Here is an 18,675-nt window from a genome sequence, read left to right as displayed (position 1 = left end):
ACAGTAAGAGATTAAAAAATATTATTAATTTTGAGCATTCAAAGAGCATAGACGTAAAGTGGTTTAATATGACAATAACGTAACCATAATTGGCAAGTAGGAGAGGGGCAGTTCTCCTGTCGCAAGCACCGTTGTACCGGCCAAAAGAGCCTCCCTTAAACTGCAGAGATAAGATGAACGAGGGCTGACGCTTCCCTTGTTTATTGGGATGCTTAGATCGTGGCGAGGTCGTGAATAGCCCTCTGATAGTTGAATTATAAGTTGAACCTCTGGCTTTGGGCTGCGAATCTGACGTTAGGACAACCGAATATAAATATGTGTATGCGCATGTTCTGAACTTCGTTGAAACGGCCTTGCGTCACGATGATGGCGTATCGAAAGAGGCTACTGTGAGCACAAGTGAAATGTGATAACCTCCTTGTCACTGAAGGTCAATTAGTGTATAAATCATGTGAGCAGTCTTATAAGCCAGTGCCCGTCCTCTTTACCGCCATCTAAGGAATGGCCTCCACTTCCACCCCCCCCCCCCCTCGAAATCGTTACACCGGGTATTTATCTCAAATATCCCCCATGATATATGCTGTCGTGTACTAAGCAGAAAGACTTTTTAGATAAGCACTCCAATAGTGGCAGTATATTTCGGGTCGAACATACCATAACCGGATTAATAGCCTTCGTGGATAACCCTAAAGTTGCGCAAGCTTTAAGTGATTCGCTTAAGACAAAACCTGAAGTCAAAGTATCTTTCCAACAGGAGAAATATTTGGCAGTTGCTAAATTTGTCCCACTTGACACCTCGAAAGCACACATTATTAGTTCAAACCCACAGGTGTTTGAAGCAAGACGCTTTGGAAACTTAGGAAGTGTCAAACTGATTTTTGCGGATAAACTAAGCCCTGATCTTGCCTTGAAGTCCGGCTTGAAAGTAGATTATACAGTACAGCGAATCTTTGAATTTAAGGCTATCTCGGGGAGGTGCTTCAAATGTCTCTCTTTTGATCATCTGGCTAAGGAATGCACCAGTGCTCAGAAGTGCTCCAGGCATGCTGAACCTCACGACTCTACTAAAACAAACCCTTGTACTTCATTGCAAATTAGGTGTACTCTTTGTCCACCTGGAAAATGGAATCATTCCAGTTTTAGCCTTTCGTGTCCTGTAGTGAGAAAAGCCATCCCTAACGCTAATACCCCTTCCACCAGATGAAGAGAGAAATTTCTATCTTTTCTCGCAATGTTTTTGGACACAATACTGTGAAGCTCAATACTGTGAAGCTGGAATATCTACAGGACTTATGTAACAAGAATGACATAATATGTGTTCAGGATCATTTGCTTACTGCAGAAACTTTGGCCTTTATGAGTGTTTCCAAAGCAAATCTGTGCTATTTCACGAGGCCATTCGTCGGAGTGGTTCGGAAAGACCCAGTGGCGAAATTACTATTTTTTATGATAATAGCCTGCCTCTAAAGAAATTAGAATCGTGTGAATGCTACATAGCTTCCCAACTCGAAGGTCCCAGCATGCTCACCATTATTAATGTTTATTTCCCCACCAATTATTACTATATCCAAAGTGAAAAACGTTTTGCAGAGGCATGCAGTCGCCTTCGTAGATTTTTATTTCGTTTGGGTAATACCCGTTATGTAATCTGTGGAGATTTCCAATGCGACCTAACTAAGAATGGAAAACTTTCTGATATCGTGCACTCATGTATGAGGAATGATGCGGTGGTTTGTGGAAAAAGTGATGTTTTTACATATACATACATAACTCAGGTAGCACCTTCAATAAGATAAGATAAGGTAAGATAGATATTTATTTGCAAAAGAACTATCACAAACCCTAGTGGGCCGGATTCGCATTTCTTAGTAAAAAAAAAAATACAATAACAAAATCATACAATAAAAATACATAGTTACCATTGTAACGAAAACACGACAGGTAACAGTCAGAAAATACAAAATACAAACGTCATAAAAATAGGTGATAATTATAAATATTTTATGGGTCATAATATAAAAAGATAAAAAGGGTAACAAATAAAATAACCAAATATTCAAAAATGAAAAAAAATAATATATACAAAACGGTTTAAATTTTTGGCAAACTTACGGGTTGTGATTTTGATTGATTTTATTTGTAATAAAGGGAATAATTTTTTTTTTATAACGTAAGGGAGAAAAGGATATGGGAGAAATGATGGGGATGGGTTAGGGTACTATACGGGGCTGGCGATTTCTTATAGGTGAGTGGTGGCTAGGAAAGAGGTTTTCAGAACGGGGGTTTATTTGTGCTGACTTCCCAAAACGGAGGCATAATTTTTTTCTTCTGGACTCGAGGGTATCAAGTTTTGAAGTTTCAAGGAGGTAAGAATATGGGACCTTGCCTTCTTTATAATACTCATCAGGGCTCTTTTTTGAATATTTTCGATTTTTTGGTTTCTTCAATTGAGAGGCCCGGATGCCGGACAGGACAAGCGTACTCGACCAAGGGACGTACAAAAGAAGAATAGATCATGAGATAAAAGAAATATAGATCATGTTGTCTCTAAGTTTACTCTCGCTTCGAATGTTTCAGTGGATTCTGAGCACACATTCAGCGATCACCTCGGCTTGTCATTTAAAATTCGTTATTTGCCTAATACTAGGACAAATCCCCCGCAGTATTACTATAAGAAAGAGCAGGAAAACGTTGATAAGATTTTCTACCAAGATAGGCTAGGTGATATACTAACGAAAATTGAATGCCGTTCCAGCTTTTACTTCATGGTGTAGGCGATAGCATTAGTCTTGACATATATGCTGCTGAATTTGTTCATGCTATGAAGTAAGGGGAGGCAGCATCCGTCCCGGTAGCTTAAAGTGAAGAGAGGTACCCGTAAGTTCGGTTGGAGTCATGATCCCAGCTTAAGCGCAGCTAAAAGACATTCAAAAATGTCATACAATAATACACTGTGCTAGTCCCCCTAAAGCCTCCTTGGCCTGTAATTAGGGGAGTATATAAGGATCACAAACTCAGAGAGCATTAGCCAATTACTTACTGAGATAGAAAAAGAAGAAGCAAGAAAAAAAAAAACAGTACAAAAAAACAAAATGCATTTCTCTGCATATTATTCTCAAATCAAAAAGACCCTTCTACAATCTACTGGTCACATTACATTATCAGATTATACAGAAAAAAAGAAAAGAAAATCAGAAACGAAAAATAATTAAATGAAAAACTATTGCCAACCATTCAAAACACAAAAGTAAGCCACGATAAAAGATGTGCATAAAGCACAACAACAAAAAACAAAAAAAAAACACTTATATTCGCAGTCACAGAAAGAAGAGCAAAAAGGAGAAGAAAAGAAAATATAAATAAATAAAAATTATACAGTAAAGTTTATTCAAGAAAAATTTATTCAGGCAAAAGTAAGTAAAATTAATCACATGAAAACAAAACAAAAATTACTGGTCTTTTGAAGGTGTCAAACGAGTGGCATTCTCGAGCCGAATTGGGAGAGGTGTTCCATGTCAAATAAAACGCAACAAAAGAAATAAAATCAGATCTTATTGTCGGTGTATTCGGAATTTGGATATTTAGAGAACTACAGAGCTGATAATTTGACCGATCAGACACAAAAGAAGATGTAAATATAAGGGACTAAGGAATATCACCATGGAGCTGAAGAAAAGCGAAAGACACACAGGAAAGAATATAAAGTTTTTTAATATCCAGCAACGGTTTAGTTGCCGAACGATTTACATCCTGGATAAGATTTATAGCTTTATTGTAAGTATTCGAAAGCGGTTTGAGAAAAGAAGAAAAAGTAGACATCCATATGACTGGGCAATAGGAAACATAAGAATAAATTAAGCTATGACAGGATTCTTAGAATTGGTCCAGGAAAAATATGTTTGCGTTTTCTCAGAATACCGAGATTTCTGCATACCTTCACTTAATCAAATCAATATGGTGTTTAAAAGATAAATTTTCATCTAGGAGGATACCTAGGAAACGGACATGGCCATCCTTTGGTCTACTAATAAAGCCTTTGAATATATGAATTTCAGATAACTGAGGACAAGCCTGAGATATACGAGAAAAAACTTAGAAATTAGTTTTAGAAACATATAAGGCAAGAGAGTTAGCATCAAGATCTGGTCTTCTGTTCCAGCTTTTCAGAAAGACAAAAAAGGAATATACCGATGGTGTCTTAAAGCTAGGGAAGCTGAGCGTACCTCTGCTGAGGCTCTTACAAAACCAAACTTGATGTGGAAAAAAAAAATCTAAAAATTCAGAGCAGTCGTAGTAAAGCGAGTGTTGGTATTCCTGAAGAGCAATGGTTTCGCCATTATCCTGCTGTATTTGGCTCCCGTGATTCGAAGTTTTTCAGGGACAGCGAAAAACTCAACCATTCATTATCTGTAAATAAAGTATATTTTCAGGTTCGGGTATCCTACTCACCTTTGGCTCCTTTCCTTTCTGGGTTAGCGCCAATAGAGAGAAGAGTTCCAACAAGTAGATCATGACCATGCATAGCAGATAAATGAAGAGTCGTCCAGCCTTCTTTGTCTGGCACATCCACTTGAGCCCCTATGATAATGCATCATTTGAATAAGATAATAACTTTGGTCAAAAAAATGTTAGGATTAAGTTGTTAATCAAATGTGAAGAAAACTGTAAGACACAATCGGGCCTTGAAATCCGATCTTTCCTGTTTTCGGTCGCTCTTATCAGCCTATTTGGAAGGATCATCTGCCAAAATTTTTATTAGAATAAAAATTCAAAACTAACAAAGAACAGTTCTTAATAATTTTAAATTAAATCAAACATATCCAGAATCATATGTATTATTAACTATTTTTTTTTACTAGTTTTTTTTCCTCATAATGATAAAGAAATCCTTTTCTGCCGACAATTTATTGTAATCTATCTTATAGGAATTACTCGAACATATAATAATGATAGAGTGAACAACTCAGATACTTCTGCCATTCAACTTTCACTGCCTCAGATTTTTTCTCCTTGTCTTTATTCAACTATTGCAGTTCAGACAAAATAGCGTTATCCTAAAATGGCAATTAAAACCTTGTTCTTTCATTTTTTTAGCTTGAATTTTGCTTTCATAGAATAGAGCATATTTAGCCACTACAATATCTTTAAGCTAACATGAGCATGTCAAAGAAAAGAAGAAGAACAAAATAAAGAAACTCAAAAACACAAGGGATGACGTGCAGGTACCGATCTTCTGATTCTTTGCCTTCGGTCGGTAGTGCAATACAGGGTTGGGTGCAAATCATCCAACGCTTCCAGAGTTTTCCCCAGATTTCTCCAGGTACCTATTTGGAGCTGCGGCGACTCTTGGCTGAGCTTTAAGTCACACCCCTGACCCCCGTTCCAAACCAAATAACCAGTGATACCAGGGCCCAAACGACACCATTGACACGTATCTTCTCTATATTTATAAAGTTAGCCATGCTCACACACATATGAGGAATTCGCAAAAAACTAAAAGACCAATCGTAATGATTTCTGAAAAAGTTTCATACAGAAAACAGTGAGTAATATAGATGCATTACTATTTTAATTATTTTTATCATCCACGATCAAAACATTACGTGAAAAAAGAACACTTTACCTCCCCTAGAGCTGGGTCGATCGTCTTGAATCTTCGGCCTATGTTCCTTGGGTCAAGGGAAGTTAAAATTTCAATGGTGGGAAGGGGTTCAGTAGGAGGGGTTTTAAAAATTGGCACTTTCGTCTCTGATCGAGCTGAAATTCTGACAGAAGGCAACCCCTGCCTAGAAGATACGAATGCGAAAAAAATAAATAAATTTAAAAGCATTCTGGGGGGGGGGGGAATGGCTCCCAAGATATACTGGTGGGTTTGGTTTAAATTAAAATAAATTTTTTGCCTTTTTTTAAGAATAATATTTTAAAATTAATTTCAAGTATATTAATCAATTACAGCACACACTGGTGGGTTTTACCCTGAGATTAGCCGTTTTTCAAATTAAAATAGCTTCGGCTTACCCATGCTAAGTTTCTCACTTTTTTCGTTCTCTAGCACACTGAAATCTGTTGAAATGTTTTCATATTCGAGACGATTTTACAAAATTTCTTTTCGTGTACAAATATTTTCAGTTTTTTTTTTTTTATTCCCTTTAATGCAGAAACTGTAGGCTTATGCATCGCTATACACAAATATGTACTACTATATGCTGCTATATGTACCGCTTTACACACATTTTTGCTTAAAATTAAACAAAAAAAACAATTTTTTTTAACTGAAAGTTAAAAAAAAAGTCCCTCCTCAACTCCTCGCTCTTTACGCTAAAGTTTTTCTACTGTTTAAAAAAAAAAAGATTTGTGAGAAAGTCAAACTTTAGCGTAAAGAGCGAGGCGTTGAGGAGGGAACAGCCCCTTTCATATGCGGAATGATTGCTGTTCGTTTTAAGTTTTAATGTCACTCCTTACTTTCAGTTAAAAAAACTTGTTGTTTTTTTTTAATTTAATTTTTGAACGTTTTTAAATTAATACAGGTTTTGATTTTGGCTCACCGTACATGAATAATTAAAACAAAATTTTTATATTAATTTTACTTTTATTTGGTTAAATGGCTTTCTCAACACTTGTTTAATTTTATTTACGAACGTTTTAATTAGTAATAAATATACGCAACTTACGAATTAACTTACGTAACGAACTTCTATATTCGTATATTTTTAATACGTATATTAGGGGGTTCGCTCCCTAGTCCTAACCTTCCTCTTTACGCTAAATTTCGGATTTTGTTCCAATTCTTTAAAAATGACCCCTTAATCATAAAGGCCGTTAATTAGAATAAATAACTCTTATGAAAGCACTAAAAATCTTTAGCTTAAAGAGCAAGGTATTGACTAGGGAGGGGGAACCCAATCATATACGTAATATTTTCTGTTCGTTTTAAGTTTTGATGTTGCTCCTTACTTTCAGTTGAAAAACTTGTTTTTTATTTATTTAATTTCTGATCTTTTTTTAAATAATTCTGGGAAATCCGGCGCCCCCTTCAGAGCAATGTCCCTTCCCCCATAAAAACTTCCTCCATGGGAAGATCATCCCACATAACCCCCGACCCGCCCCCTACCAGACAAAACCCCCCCCGAAAACGTCTGTAGACTTCCCAATAACCAATACTGTATGTTAAGGTTGGGTAAAGTTTATAACTTCCAGCCCTCCCCCCGGGGCCTTCAGGGGGTTTAGTCACCCTATAAAACATAGTTATCATATTTTCAACCATGCTGAACACAATGGCTATCTCAAAATTTTGACCGGATGACTTTGGGAAAAAATGAGCGTGGGAGGGGGCCTAGTTGCCCTCCATTTTTTTTGTCACTTAAAAAAGGCACTAGAACTTTTAATTTCCGTTCCAATGAACACTCCCACGGTATTCTACGACCACTGGATCGATACGATCACCCCTGAAAAAAAAAATTAATAAACAACAAACACGCATCCGTGATCTTTCTTCTGGCAAAAAATGCAAAATTCCACATTTTTGTAGATAGGAGCTTGAAATCTCTACAGTAGGGTTCTCTGATAGCTGAATCTGATGGTATGATTTTCCTTAAGGTTCTATAGCTTTTAGGGGATCTTTCCCCCTTTTTTCGAAAATCAGCCAAATTTTCTCAGGCGCGTAACTTTTGATAGGTAGGACTAAACTTGATGGAACTTATACATTTTAAATCAGCATTAAAATCTGATTCTTTTCGTGTATCTATTGGGATCAAAATCCCGTTTCCTAGAGTTTTGTTTACTATTGAGCCGAGACTCTCCTTACTTACGGTTACCACCTACTGTTTGAGAAAGCCTGTTATCAATAACTTTGCCCAAGAATTCCCGAAGGTAACGTCTCAAGGGTAATGTATGGTAAAAGGTTAAAAAGTAAAGAACAAATGTAACATGTGGCAAGGACCATCAAGCGAACGCCAAACATAAAAACAATAAGTACTTATTAAACTAGTCATAACGGTTCTTAACCTTCCAAAATTTATTATCCTTAAAGCCTTTGTTTTTTTGTTTTTTTTTGAAAAGACGTGATGCGCTATATATATATATATATATATATATATATATATATATATATATATATATATATATATATATATATATATATATATATATATATATATATATATATATATATATATATATATATATATATATATATATATATATATATATATATATATATATATATATATATATATATATATATATATATATATATATATATATATATATATATATATATATATATATATATATATATAAATGATTTGTTTTCAAATGATTTGATTTTGAAAACATCTCTTTATTTCCACCAAATTACAGCAAAATTACAGTGCGTGCAGATGACAGTTTTTCAACGTATGCTTTGTGTCAATTTTTTATCAAATGAAAGGGAGAGACAAGGGTAATAAACAAATATACAATTATGATAAATTAATACACATCTCTTAAATTTGAAGAGCCCAACAAAATCTATAAAATTCAAGATATATATGTTCAAGTTAACCATATTATAACGTAAAATCTCTGAGATACAGTAGTCGATGTGGCTAAACTAAAACGAAACATTCTATATCTGAAAACAAAACGAGAATCAAACAGTTCGTGGTAACGAACTGTAAGTAAGGAGCGACCCGGCTCAATGGTAACCGAAACTCCAAAAAACGGAATTTTGGTACTAATAGATACATCAAAAGAATCAGATTTCAATGCTGATTTCAAATATATAAGTTTCATCAAGTTTACCCATCAAAAGTTACGCGCCTGAGAAAATTTGGCTGATTTTCGAAAAAAGGGGGAAAGACCCCTTAAAAACTGTAGAACCTTAATGAAAATCACACCATTATATTCAGCGTGTCAGAGAACCCTACTGTAGAGGTTTCAAGTTCCTATCTACAAAAATGTGGAATTTTGCATTTTTTGCCAGAAGAAAGATCACGGGTGCGTGTTTATTTGTTTGTTTTTTTCCCCCAGTGGTAATCGTATTGACCCAGTGGTCCTAGAATATCGTAGGAGGGCTCATTGGAACGGAAATTAAAAGTTCTAGTGCCCTTTTTAAGTGATCAAGAAAATGGAGGGTAACTAGGCCCCCTCCCATGCTCATTTTTTCTCAAAGTCACCCAATTAAAATTTTGAGATCAGATCAGCCATTTTGTTCAGCATAGTCGAAAATCTAATAAATATGTCTTTTACGATGACTTAATCCCCCACAGTTCCCTGGGGAAGGGCTGCAAGTTTTTAAGTTTGCCCATTGCTTACTTTTTGTATTGATTATTGGGAATTATCCCGACATTTTCAGTAAGATTTTTTTGCTGGTGGGGGGGGGGCTGGAGGTGGGGGTTACTCTGGAGAATCTTTCCGTGGAGGATGTTTCTTTGGGGTAAGGGACATTTCTATGAAGGGGGCGCCGGATTTCCAACCATTACTTAATAAACGATCAGAAATTAAATTTAAAAAAACAAGTTTTTTCAACTGAAAGTAAGAAGCAACATTAGAACTTAAAATGAACAGAAATTATTACGTATATGAGGAGGTTCTCCCCCATGTCAATACCTCGCTCTTTACGCTACAGGTTTTTTTAGTGCTTTCAAAAGAGCTATCTATTCTAATTAAAAGGCCTTTGTGATTCAGGGGTTTGTGAATTAAAATTTTTTTAACTTTTAACGTAAAGAGCGTGGTATTGACTAAGGGGAAAACCCCATCATATACGTAATAACATATACGTAATAAAAAAAAACAATAAAAAAAACAAGCGATACGGCTCAATAGTAATCGAACCTTGTAAAAACGGAACTTTGATGTCAATAAATGTATCAAAAGAATGGGCTTATAATGCTGATTCTAAATATATGAATTTTATTAAGTTTAGTATTACTTATCAAAGGCTACGAGCCTGAGAAAATTTACCTGATTTTTTAAAGAGGGGGAAACATCCCCTAAAAGTGAAAGAATTTTAATGAAAATCACACCGTCAGATTCAACGTATTAGAAAACCCTATAACATAGGTTTCAAGCTCATATCTGCAAAAATCTGCAACTTTGTATTTTTTTCCAGAAGAAAAATATACGAATATAGAAGTGTGTTACGTAAGTTAATTTGTAAATTACGTCAGAACCAAATTTAGAGACAGCCATTTAGCAAAAGAAAAGTAAAATTTTTTTGCAAATTTTGTTTACTTATTCAATGACGGTGAGCCAAAATAAAAGCTGCATTGACTAAAAAACGATCAGAAACTGTAAGTAAGGAGCGACATTAAAACTTAAAACGAACAGAAATTATTCCGAATATGAAAAGGCTGTCCCCTCCTCAACGCCTCGCTCTTTGCGCTAAAGTTTGACTCTGTCTCACAACTTTATTTTTTAAAAAAATAAAAAACTTTCGCGTAAAGATCGAGGCGTTGAGGAGGGGACAGTCCCTTTCATATACGAAATAATTTCTGTTCTTTTTAAGTTTTAATGTCTCTCCTTACTTTCAGTTTAAAAAACTGTTTCTAAAGAGGGTTTCCCCTGTCTCAATATGAATTATGAGCCACAAATTTAACCAACGAAAATTCTCGATTTTTTTTTTTTTTTTTTTTTTTTTTTTTTTTTTTTTGCCTGAGCTACCGACCAAACACTTGCGTATCATTAGGCCATGGTTTTTGCAATCCCATAAATACAAACAACTCAAATCCCTTGACACCAAGTACGCAAGTTATTCCAAATGTCATTTCTATTGTTTCTGATATTTGCCACCCATGGGAACCCTTAGCTGTCTCAGTTTCTCTTATGTAATCTCATGAACATGGAGTTCAGCAAAACAATATCTGGATAAGTATCATCCGTATTTATAGTCAGCAAAACTTAGCAGACAAAAATTTTTCAGAAACTGGACCACTTTTATTTTTAATTTACATTAATGATCTCGTTGATGGTCTTCATCCCCTTGTGCACCCTATTCTTTTTGCTGATGACAGTAACTTTTTCATTGCTGCAGTGGACTTGCCATCTGCCACTTCCCTAGCTCGAGGTCTTCTTGATAAAGTAAAAGATTGGTGCTGGTCAAATGGTATGACTCTCAACAGCCAAAAAAGTGCCATTGTACACTTCAGGACCCCTTATCGTATGAGAGACGTTAGGGAGCCAGTCATACTGACTTATGGGAATGATTTTATACCGCAAGCTGCTATGGTGAAATTGCTTGGTGTGTATCTTGACTGTTTTCTCTCTTTTAAGCCTCATATAACTCACACCCGTTCCCTCATCTTCCGCCAGTCGTCAATGTTGCACTGGGTTAAATCATTTCTTCCCTCAGATATTATACTTTCTGTTTATGAAGATTTTATTTTTCCTTACCTTTGTTATTGGTGCTCTGTCTGGGGTAGTACTAATAAATCTCTTCTCTGCTCACTTCAAACAGCCCAAAATAGGCCAGTGAAGGCTACTTTTCTTCTCCCTCAGCTTTACCCTTCCTCTGATCTTTATAATGATACTGGAACAGCTCCGCTGGATCGTATTGTGGGTAAAAGTAAGCTTTATTTAGCGCATTCTGCTTTTCTAGGTACACTTCCACCACCTCTGCAGCAATTTTTTCATGGACAGGCTCAGGTAGGTACTCTACTTTTTTACGTAGTTCTTCTCGTAGACTTATTTTGTCCAAACGTTCATCTACAGCAGCCCAGAGGTCTCCTGTTTATAAATCAATTCAATTATGGAATTCAATCCCACCTGATGTCCCGTTATTTCTGTCTGCAAAGGCAGTTTTTCGTCGTGTCTTTCCGGTTTAGTAATTTCTCTCTCCTTCGTTTATTTCTGTTTTCTTTTTTCCTAGTGTTTGTCCTTTTTGTGTTTTTCCCTTATATATCGTTATTATTATATATATTTTTTTTCTTTTTTTCTTTACTGTATGGTAGTGTTTATTCTCTTTAATCTTTATTTCATATATATTGTTTGATTTAGAGTAATATTTATGGTTGTTTTAGAGCTTTATTATTGTGTTGTAAGGCCCACAACAAGCCAAGCTTCTTGGGCCAATTTACGTTTGTAATAGAGTTTAGTATTAATAAAATGATTGATGATTGATTGATTGATTGTAAAATAAGGGACGGCCAATGAATTTACCCTCAGCAAATATCGTGGCAATCCTCAAAAGAGTTTGAAGCCGGTACCTTGAGAGACCTACAACAATGTAGCTCTAAAGGGCAGGATACACAACACTTTTGTAACTAACCAGAGCCAACCATAACAGTAACTACGTCCAAAGATTACGAGTAAGCTTGGGCTAGGTAGGTCAGCAAGGTAACGACTCCAAATTCTTTAGAGGGCCCAAATGTCTCATATTTTGATGTATTTCTCCAGCATCATTGGATATAATTAGATTCGTATCCCCCCCCCCCCTCAAGACATAAGGAAGATTCAATTGGCGTATTTTTGCTTCTTTTATTACTTGCAACACCTCGTGAACATGGGTTGGGTTGCAAAAACTACCGCAACATGGCAGTTGTTTTTTCCTAATAACTATAGTAAGTTGCTGAAACTAAAGTTACGTCCAGTTTCCCAATATCTTTGACGGGACCATCCAAACTGATTTTAGAAGCAATGCACATAAAATACTACCATTGTTTAGTAGTGTCTGTGCCCCTCCAAATCTTCCATAGACCGCAGACAAGTGAAGGGGCGTTCTTCCATTATCTGCTTGAACATTAATATTAGCTCCAAGATTTATCAGCAAATCCAGACATTTCTCTGCATTCTGTATCATCGCAGCAATATGAATTGGACTCTAAAAAAAATGTACATAACCACCAACAATATAAGGATCATTGGACTTATCCCCGTTTGGATTGCCATAATCAAGTGACAATTTTGCGAAGCATATTTAAATAGTCCACTGGCAAGAAAAATTGATCAATGTGTTGTTTGCACTTCATAGACTTCGCAAGGTTGGCTATAAGAAAATTACAATTATTTAACTGGTGAGCTATGTTTCTTATTATATGTTGCATAATTTTTTTTTTTTTTTTTTTTATACGGAGATTTGGAGTACAAACAATAGCGAAGATGTGCAGCAATTTCGAATTATTAAACTCCCTCATGGGAAGTATAAAATATATCCACCAAGGAATTACTTATGCAGAAAGCTTATTCCAGGTGTCAACTGATCGCCAAAACAGACTTTTTGGCAGCTATTTCTGACTGGTACTTTTCTCATGAATATAATCAGTACTAGTAATGTTAGAAAGAGTAAATCTTGCAGCTTCAACCTTGATAGAGATTTTTTATCAAAACATTCTCTTATACTTGTACGTTTTTATCGGCACCAACTGTGCCTAGAAGAGCTTGATACAGAAGACTCTGCCTAGAAGAGTCTTAGCTATGCAGATTCACTGCCTAAGTCTGTCTAGATTAGTGCCTAAGCCTGGGTACGTTGTACGAGCAATTCAAAATACTTCTGAAGCTGCTAAGGGGCAAGGGGGAGGGAAGTTCACAAGAACACTGCTATAAAAGTTGATATCCTTACAGCTTCATTTTAAAAGAACTCGAGCTGAGCTTTACCAATTAATACTCCTATAGGGCTGAAGTCATTCTGGCAACCATCATTTTAAAATACTGAATACAGATAAATATTAATCAACTATCCCCCTCAACATGCCCTGAAAGTTTCAACTGAATTCCCTTAATCCGATCCTGAGATATCACAGAAACACCCTTTTGACACCTTGAAGGCTTAGAGTGTCTTTTAATTTACTTCCACATTCTACTCAACATGCCCTGGTAGATTTAACATGTTAATTTCAGCTGTTCTTGAGATAAAACAGATACGTTCTTTGATCATCTGGATGCACATACTGTCATTTGATTTATTATAAAATCTTTCTCAACATGCATTGAAAGCTTCAACTTAACACCCTAGGCCATTCCCAGGATATTACACAACCGTCCTTTCGACAACCTGGATGAACATAGCTTCTTTTGATTATGCCCAACGTCCCTCTCAACACTCCCTGAAAGTTCCAACTCAAGAAACTTAGCCGTGCCATACATATCGCAGACACACTCTTTTTGACAACCTTGGATGCATATAGTTTGATTCAGTTCAGCATCCCCAGTAACATGCTCTGAAAGTTCCAACGTAATAAACCTTGACTGTTACTGGGATATTGCAAAGACGTTCTTTTGACAACATGGATACACACAGTGTCTTTTGATTTAGTTTTAGACCCCGTTCAACTTTTCATGATAAGTTTCAACTTTATACCCTATTCAGTTCCTAAGATATTGCATCTATGAGATTTTGACAGCCTGGATGCACTTGAATCTTTTGGCTTGGATTAATAGTCCTAGTAGAAGTTGTAATAGTAGTCGTGGTAGTAGTAGTCGTTGTAGCTGTAGTAGGCGTAGTAATAATAGTCGAAGCAGTAGTAGTCGTAGTAGTAGCAGCCGCAGCTGTCGTAGCAATAGTAGTCAAAGCACTAGTAGTAATAGTAGTAGTCGTGTTAATAAGTAGTAGCAGTCGTAATAGTCGTAGGGGTAGTATTAGCAGTACCAGCAGTAGTCGTAGTAGTTTTAGTGGTAATAGTAGTGGTCGTAGTAGTAGCAGTGGTAGTAGTAGTAATCGTAGTAATATCAGTTGTAGTCATTGTCGTAGTAGTCACCGTAGTGGTAGTTGTAGCAGTAGTAATCGTAATAATAGTAGTCAAAGCAGTATTAGTAACAGTAGTAGTAGTCGTAGCAGTAGTATTAGTAGTAGTAGTCATCCTAGAAATAATAGTAGTAGTAGTAACAGTCGTAGTAGTAGTAACAGTCGTAGTAGTAGTAACAATATTTATAGTAATAGTAGTCGTAACAGCAGTAGTCGTAGTAATAGTACCAGTTGTGGTAGCAGTCCAATTAGTAGTAGGGGTCATAGTAGTAGTGGCAGCAATCACAGCAGTAATAGTTTTAGTAGTAGTAAAGGTAGAAGTCATAGTAGTACCAGTTGTAGGAGTAGCAGTAGTAGTCGTAGTAGTACTAGCAGAAGTAGTAGTAGCAGTTGTAGTAATAGTGCTAGTCGTAGCAGTAGTAGTAGCAGTCGAAGTAGCATTAGAAGCCGTAAAAGCATTCGTAGAAATAATCGTAGTAATTGTAGTCTTAGTCGTCGTAATAATAGTAGTCGTAGTAGCGGTAGTATTAGCAGTAACCATAGTAGTAGTAATCGTAGCAGTAGTTGTAGTCAAAGGCGTCATTGCTCAAAGTATTTGGTGAAGGGGGGGGGGGCAATCGATTTTATCGACTGGCCGGTCATTTTTACCGATTGATTTGGAGATTGCGTAAAGATCGTTATTAAGATTAAGGTTTTTATTAAGATTGCTATTAAGGTGTGTACTCTTTTTTTTCACCACACGTAAAGAACATATTTCATGAATGGGTTTAATTTCCCCCGGATGAGCCATTTACGAACTTCTAAGCTTGTTGATTTCAAAGGCTAATATTGCAATATAAAAGTCCAAATGCAGATCCCATTAATCAAATACTTCACAAACGCTGGAGATTTTGCACTTGCTAAAAACCAAATTCATACTAGGGATTTTAATCTGTGTGATTAAACGGCTCAAGGTTGAGCTCCTGGGCCAGTAACCTTCCAACAACATCCCTTCTGATACCCAGCTTCAATCATAACAAAGTATTGCATCTCTTTTGACACATGGTTGTTAAGATATTATTTAGGGAAAGGTCCTAAGTGAAAATACATTTAGTACATGATTCGTGTTTTATTGCTACAATGAGGATAATATTATAATATAGAAGTGCAAAATCAAACGCTTTTCAGTTCTTATTTTACAAAATAGTGTTTCATTATCACTAAAGTTTGTATTTCAAGACATCTATCACCAGAGGTTAATATTACAAAACAACAGTCCAGTGTTAAAACACATCAAGTACACACTTAAGTGTCTAATTCTCACCAAAAATGATATTTAAGGAATTTGGCTCTTGATTACAAATCCGTGTTAATTTTGTATATAAATTCCACAACCATTGTGCGGCTATTCCTACCACTACTGCTACTAACATGTTTTTTAAATTTATTACAAGTTTCTGAAGTTAACTGCTGCAGTGAATAAATTTGATTAGCCAACATTACAACTATGAATATATCCATACTATCTCAAATAACAAACAAACAGAAATTAAATTAGAAATAAAGTTTTTAGATGAAAGTAGGCGCACATATAAAACTTGAAATTAGGGGCTTATATAAGGCTAAACTGAGCCTAAATTGCAATGAACCAAGAATCCAAACTTAAAACAATTATTTATTACCACAAATAACGATGGTGTTCAACGCTGTAATCAACGCTGTACTGAAAACGAAAGGAATTTTTCCACTGTTTCTTGTTTTTCATTAAAAGATTAAGAAATAAACTACTGCTGAAACTCCCAGGAATTCCTTTTTTTTATTTGAGTATAATTGGAATATCAAACTAGTTTTATGGGTTGAACATGCGTTAAATTTTTAGCAATGGTTTCTTCCTTCTAAATTTACTCCTTTCAAATGTATAGAAAATCTACTAACTAATTTATACATAAATTTGAGCTGTTAGCTAATTTTCAGTAGAGCGCAAATGCCACTCAACCTATCCGGGGATTCGTGGACCGGTAGCATTACATTTGTACGCGGAAAATTTTCTCAATACGAAACATTTGCGATACTTAATTTATTTTTACAAAACCTTACTTTTGTTAGTATTTTTTTCCTTTCAAAACCATTTCTTTCAAATGTACCGAAAGAAACAACTGACTAAACAAACTTCGGATTTAAGAAATCGATTTAGTTTTCAGCAAAAGGCAAATAGCCCACTGGTCCAATCGGGGGCTTGAAGAGTGGCAACATTCCCTTATTTTGTGATAAATTACGGTCGATTTAAGTTTGGCTTTATTGTTCCTTATAACATGTCTTCGTTATAGGTTTCATTCTTCATTCATAGTAACTTTTGTATTTTTCAGGTTGGGCACCTTAAGTAAGCTAATTTATGCTCTTTAGTGGTGTAAAAAAAAAAAGAAAAAAAAAATTCTCAAAATAAATATTGAACAACAGTTTTTACCAACAAAAACCTTTCCAACATCTTGGGAAAACCGTAGTCATACCGCCAACAGAAGCTTCAATTGTATTTTAAATGAAGTTCTTCATTGATGATAAAACTAGCCAAAGAGTATCAGGAGAAAGACGTAAACTCTCTTGTGAACATCCGAAATCAGGTGACTCTGATTCTACGATGGAGGAATGATCGCTTCAGGTACTCGCTGCATTATGTTGCATAATTTTTTTTAGATCTGTGACTGGCTGGCACTTGCCAGTTGTGTAAAGCAAAATGATAGATTTTTTTGTCTTTTACAGTTTTATATTTTACTTTTCAGTTTTTTTTTAACTTTGAATGGTGTTTCAAATCTTTGATTTTCACGATCAATCTTATATTCCTGCAAATTGTTCGTCAACATCTAAGATGTGGTATAATTTTTTTTTAAATCTGTGACTGGCTGGGATCATACACTTGCCAGTTTATATTTTACTTTTCAGTATTTTTTTTTAACATTGAATGGTGCTTCAAATCTTTGATTTTCACGATCAATCGTATATTCCTGCAAATTGTTCGTCAACATCTAAGATGTGGTGCATCTACAGAAAATTGTTCTTAACAAATGCTGGAAATCCATCTTTTTTTTCTTTTCTTTCTTTTAGCTCAGCACCAACGCTTATTTTCTCCGAACATCAGGCAAAATTTCTCGTAAACAAGCAAATTTCTAAGAAAATTTCTTAGAAAAAAGAATTTCTTGGCAACATCTCGCCAAAGCAATAATGAAAGCTCTTTTTGTCGTTGCTCAAAATCATTTTTCCTAACAACAATAACTAGAAAAAGTCTATACTAAACAAAAAATTCAAATTCTACTGTCCAAAAAGAAGCTCGCAAAGCCAAAAAAAAAACTGTCAAATGGGAGTCAGTTTTATAATTCTTTTTTTTTCATTTTTGATCAAATGGCCTTATTCCTATCTTTATATGATTGTTATTACAAAATCACACGGCAAATAACGGTTTAACTCATTTTGAAAAGAATATATGAAGACTCATGGATGCTCAGACTTTTAATAACATTTTTACTTTAGTTTTTTTTATGTAAATAATTAAATCATTCAACAGATGCAGACGAGTCGCCCTCTTAACTGTATGAGGACGCAAGAGGTACACCTGTTAAAAGATAATCGTTAACATTCAGAAATCTAATAGCTACTGAAATAAAGAGGTACAGTCATTTTAACACTTAGGGGAGGGGGCATTAAAACCAAAACAGTATTGATACTGCCTTCTTCTATTTTTAAGGAGAATCTAGAAGTCAGTTAGAAAAAATTAATTTTAATTCCGACAATATGGGTTAATTGTCCTATAAAAGGCATCAGGCTGTCATAAATCTTCAAAATTAGAAAAGCTAAACTCAACCAACATTACATTGAAAGTATAAAGAAAAAAAACTTTTGATTAATTTTTTCTGAGGACAACCAAAACGTATGGGGTTTTTGCCTTCTAGAATGTAAACGTTCTGAAAGGTAAATAAAAAGAAAAATAAGTCCAGATTAAAACAAATACGTTTCAAATAGCAAATATTTCCAGTAAGTGGATGCACTTT

General features: G+C 35.3%; 1 protein-coding gene across 1 annotated transcript in view; it reads right to left on the bottom strand.

The window, feature by feature from the left end:
- Positions 1-18,675, bottom strand: part of LOC148951193 (uncharacterized) — a 188,979-nt gene that overhangs the window by 64,873 nt on the left and 105,431 nt on the right. Inside the window, exons 6-7 of the mRNA XM_089090706.1 lie at positions 12,631-12,796; positions 4,450-4,578 (exon numbers count right to left, since the gene is read on the bottom strand). Coding sequence (XP_088946832.1) covers positions 4,450-4,578; positions 12,631-12,796 — 295 coding nt within the window. The remainder of the gene's footprint in view (positions 1-4,449; positions 4,579-12,630; positions 12,797-18,675) is intronic.

The sequence above is a fragment of the Artemia sp. Qi Xiang Cuo genome, chromosome 6 (genome assembly GCF_049724085.1).
Source record: "Artemia sp. Qi Xiang Cuo chromosome 6, ASM4972408v1, whole genome shotgun sequence".
In the NCBI taxonomy this organism is placed as follows: domain Eukaryota; kingdom Metazoa; phylum Arthropoda; class Branchiopoda; order Anostraca; family Artemiidae; genus Artemia; species Artemia sp. Qi Xiang Cuo.
This window is presented reverse-complemented; position numbering and strand designations above follow the sequence as displayed.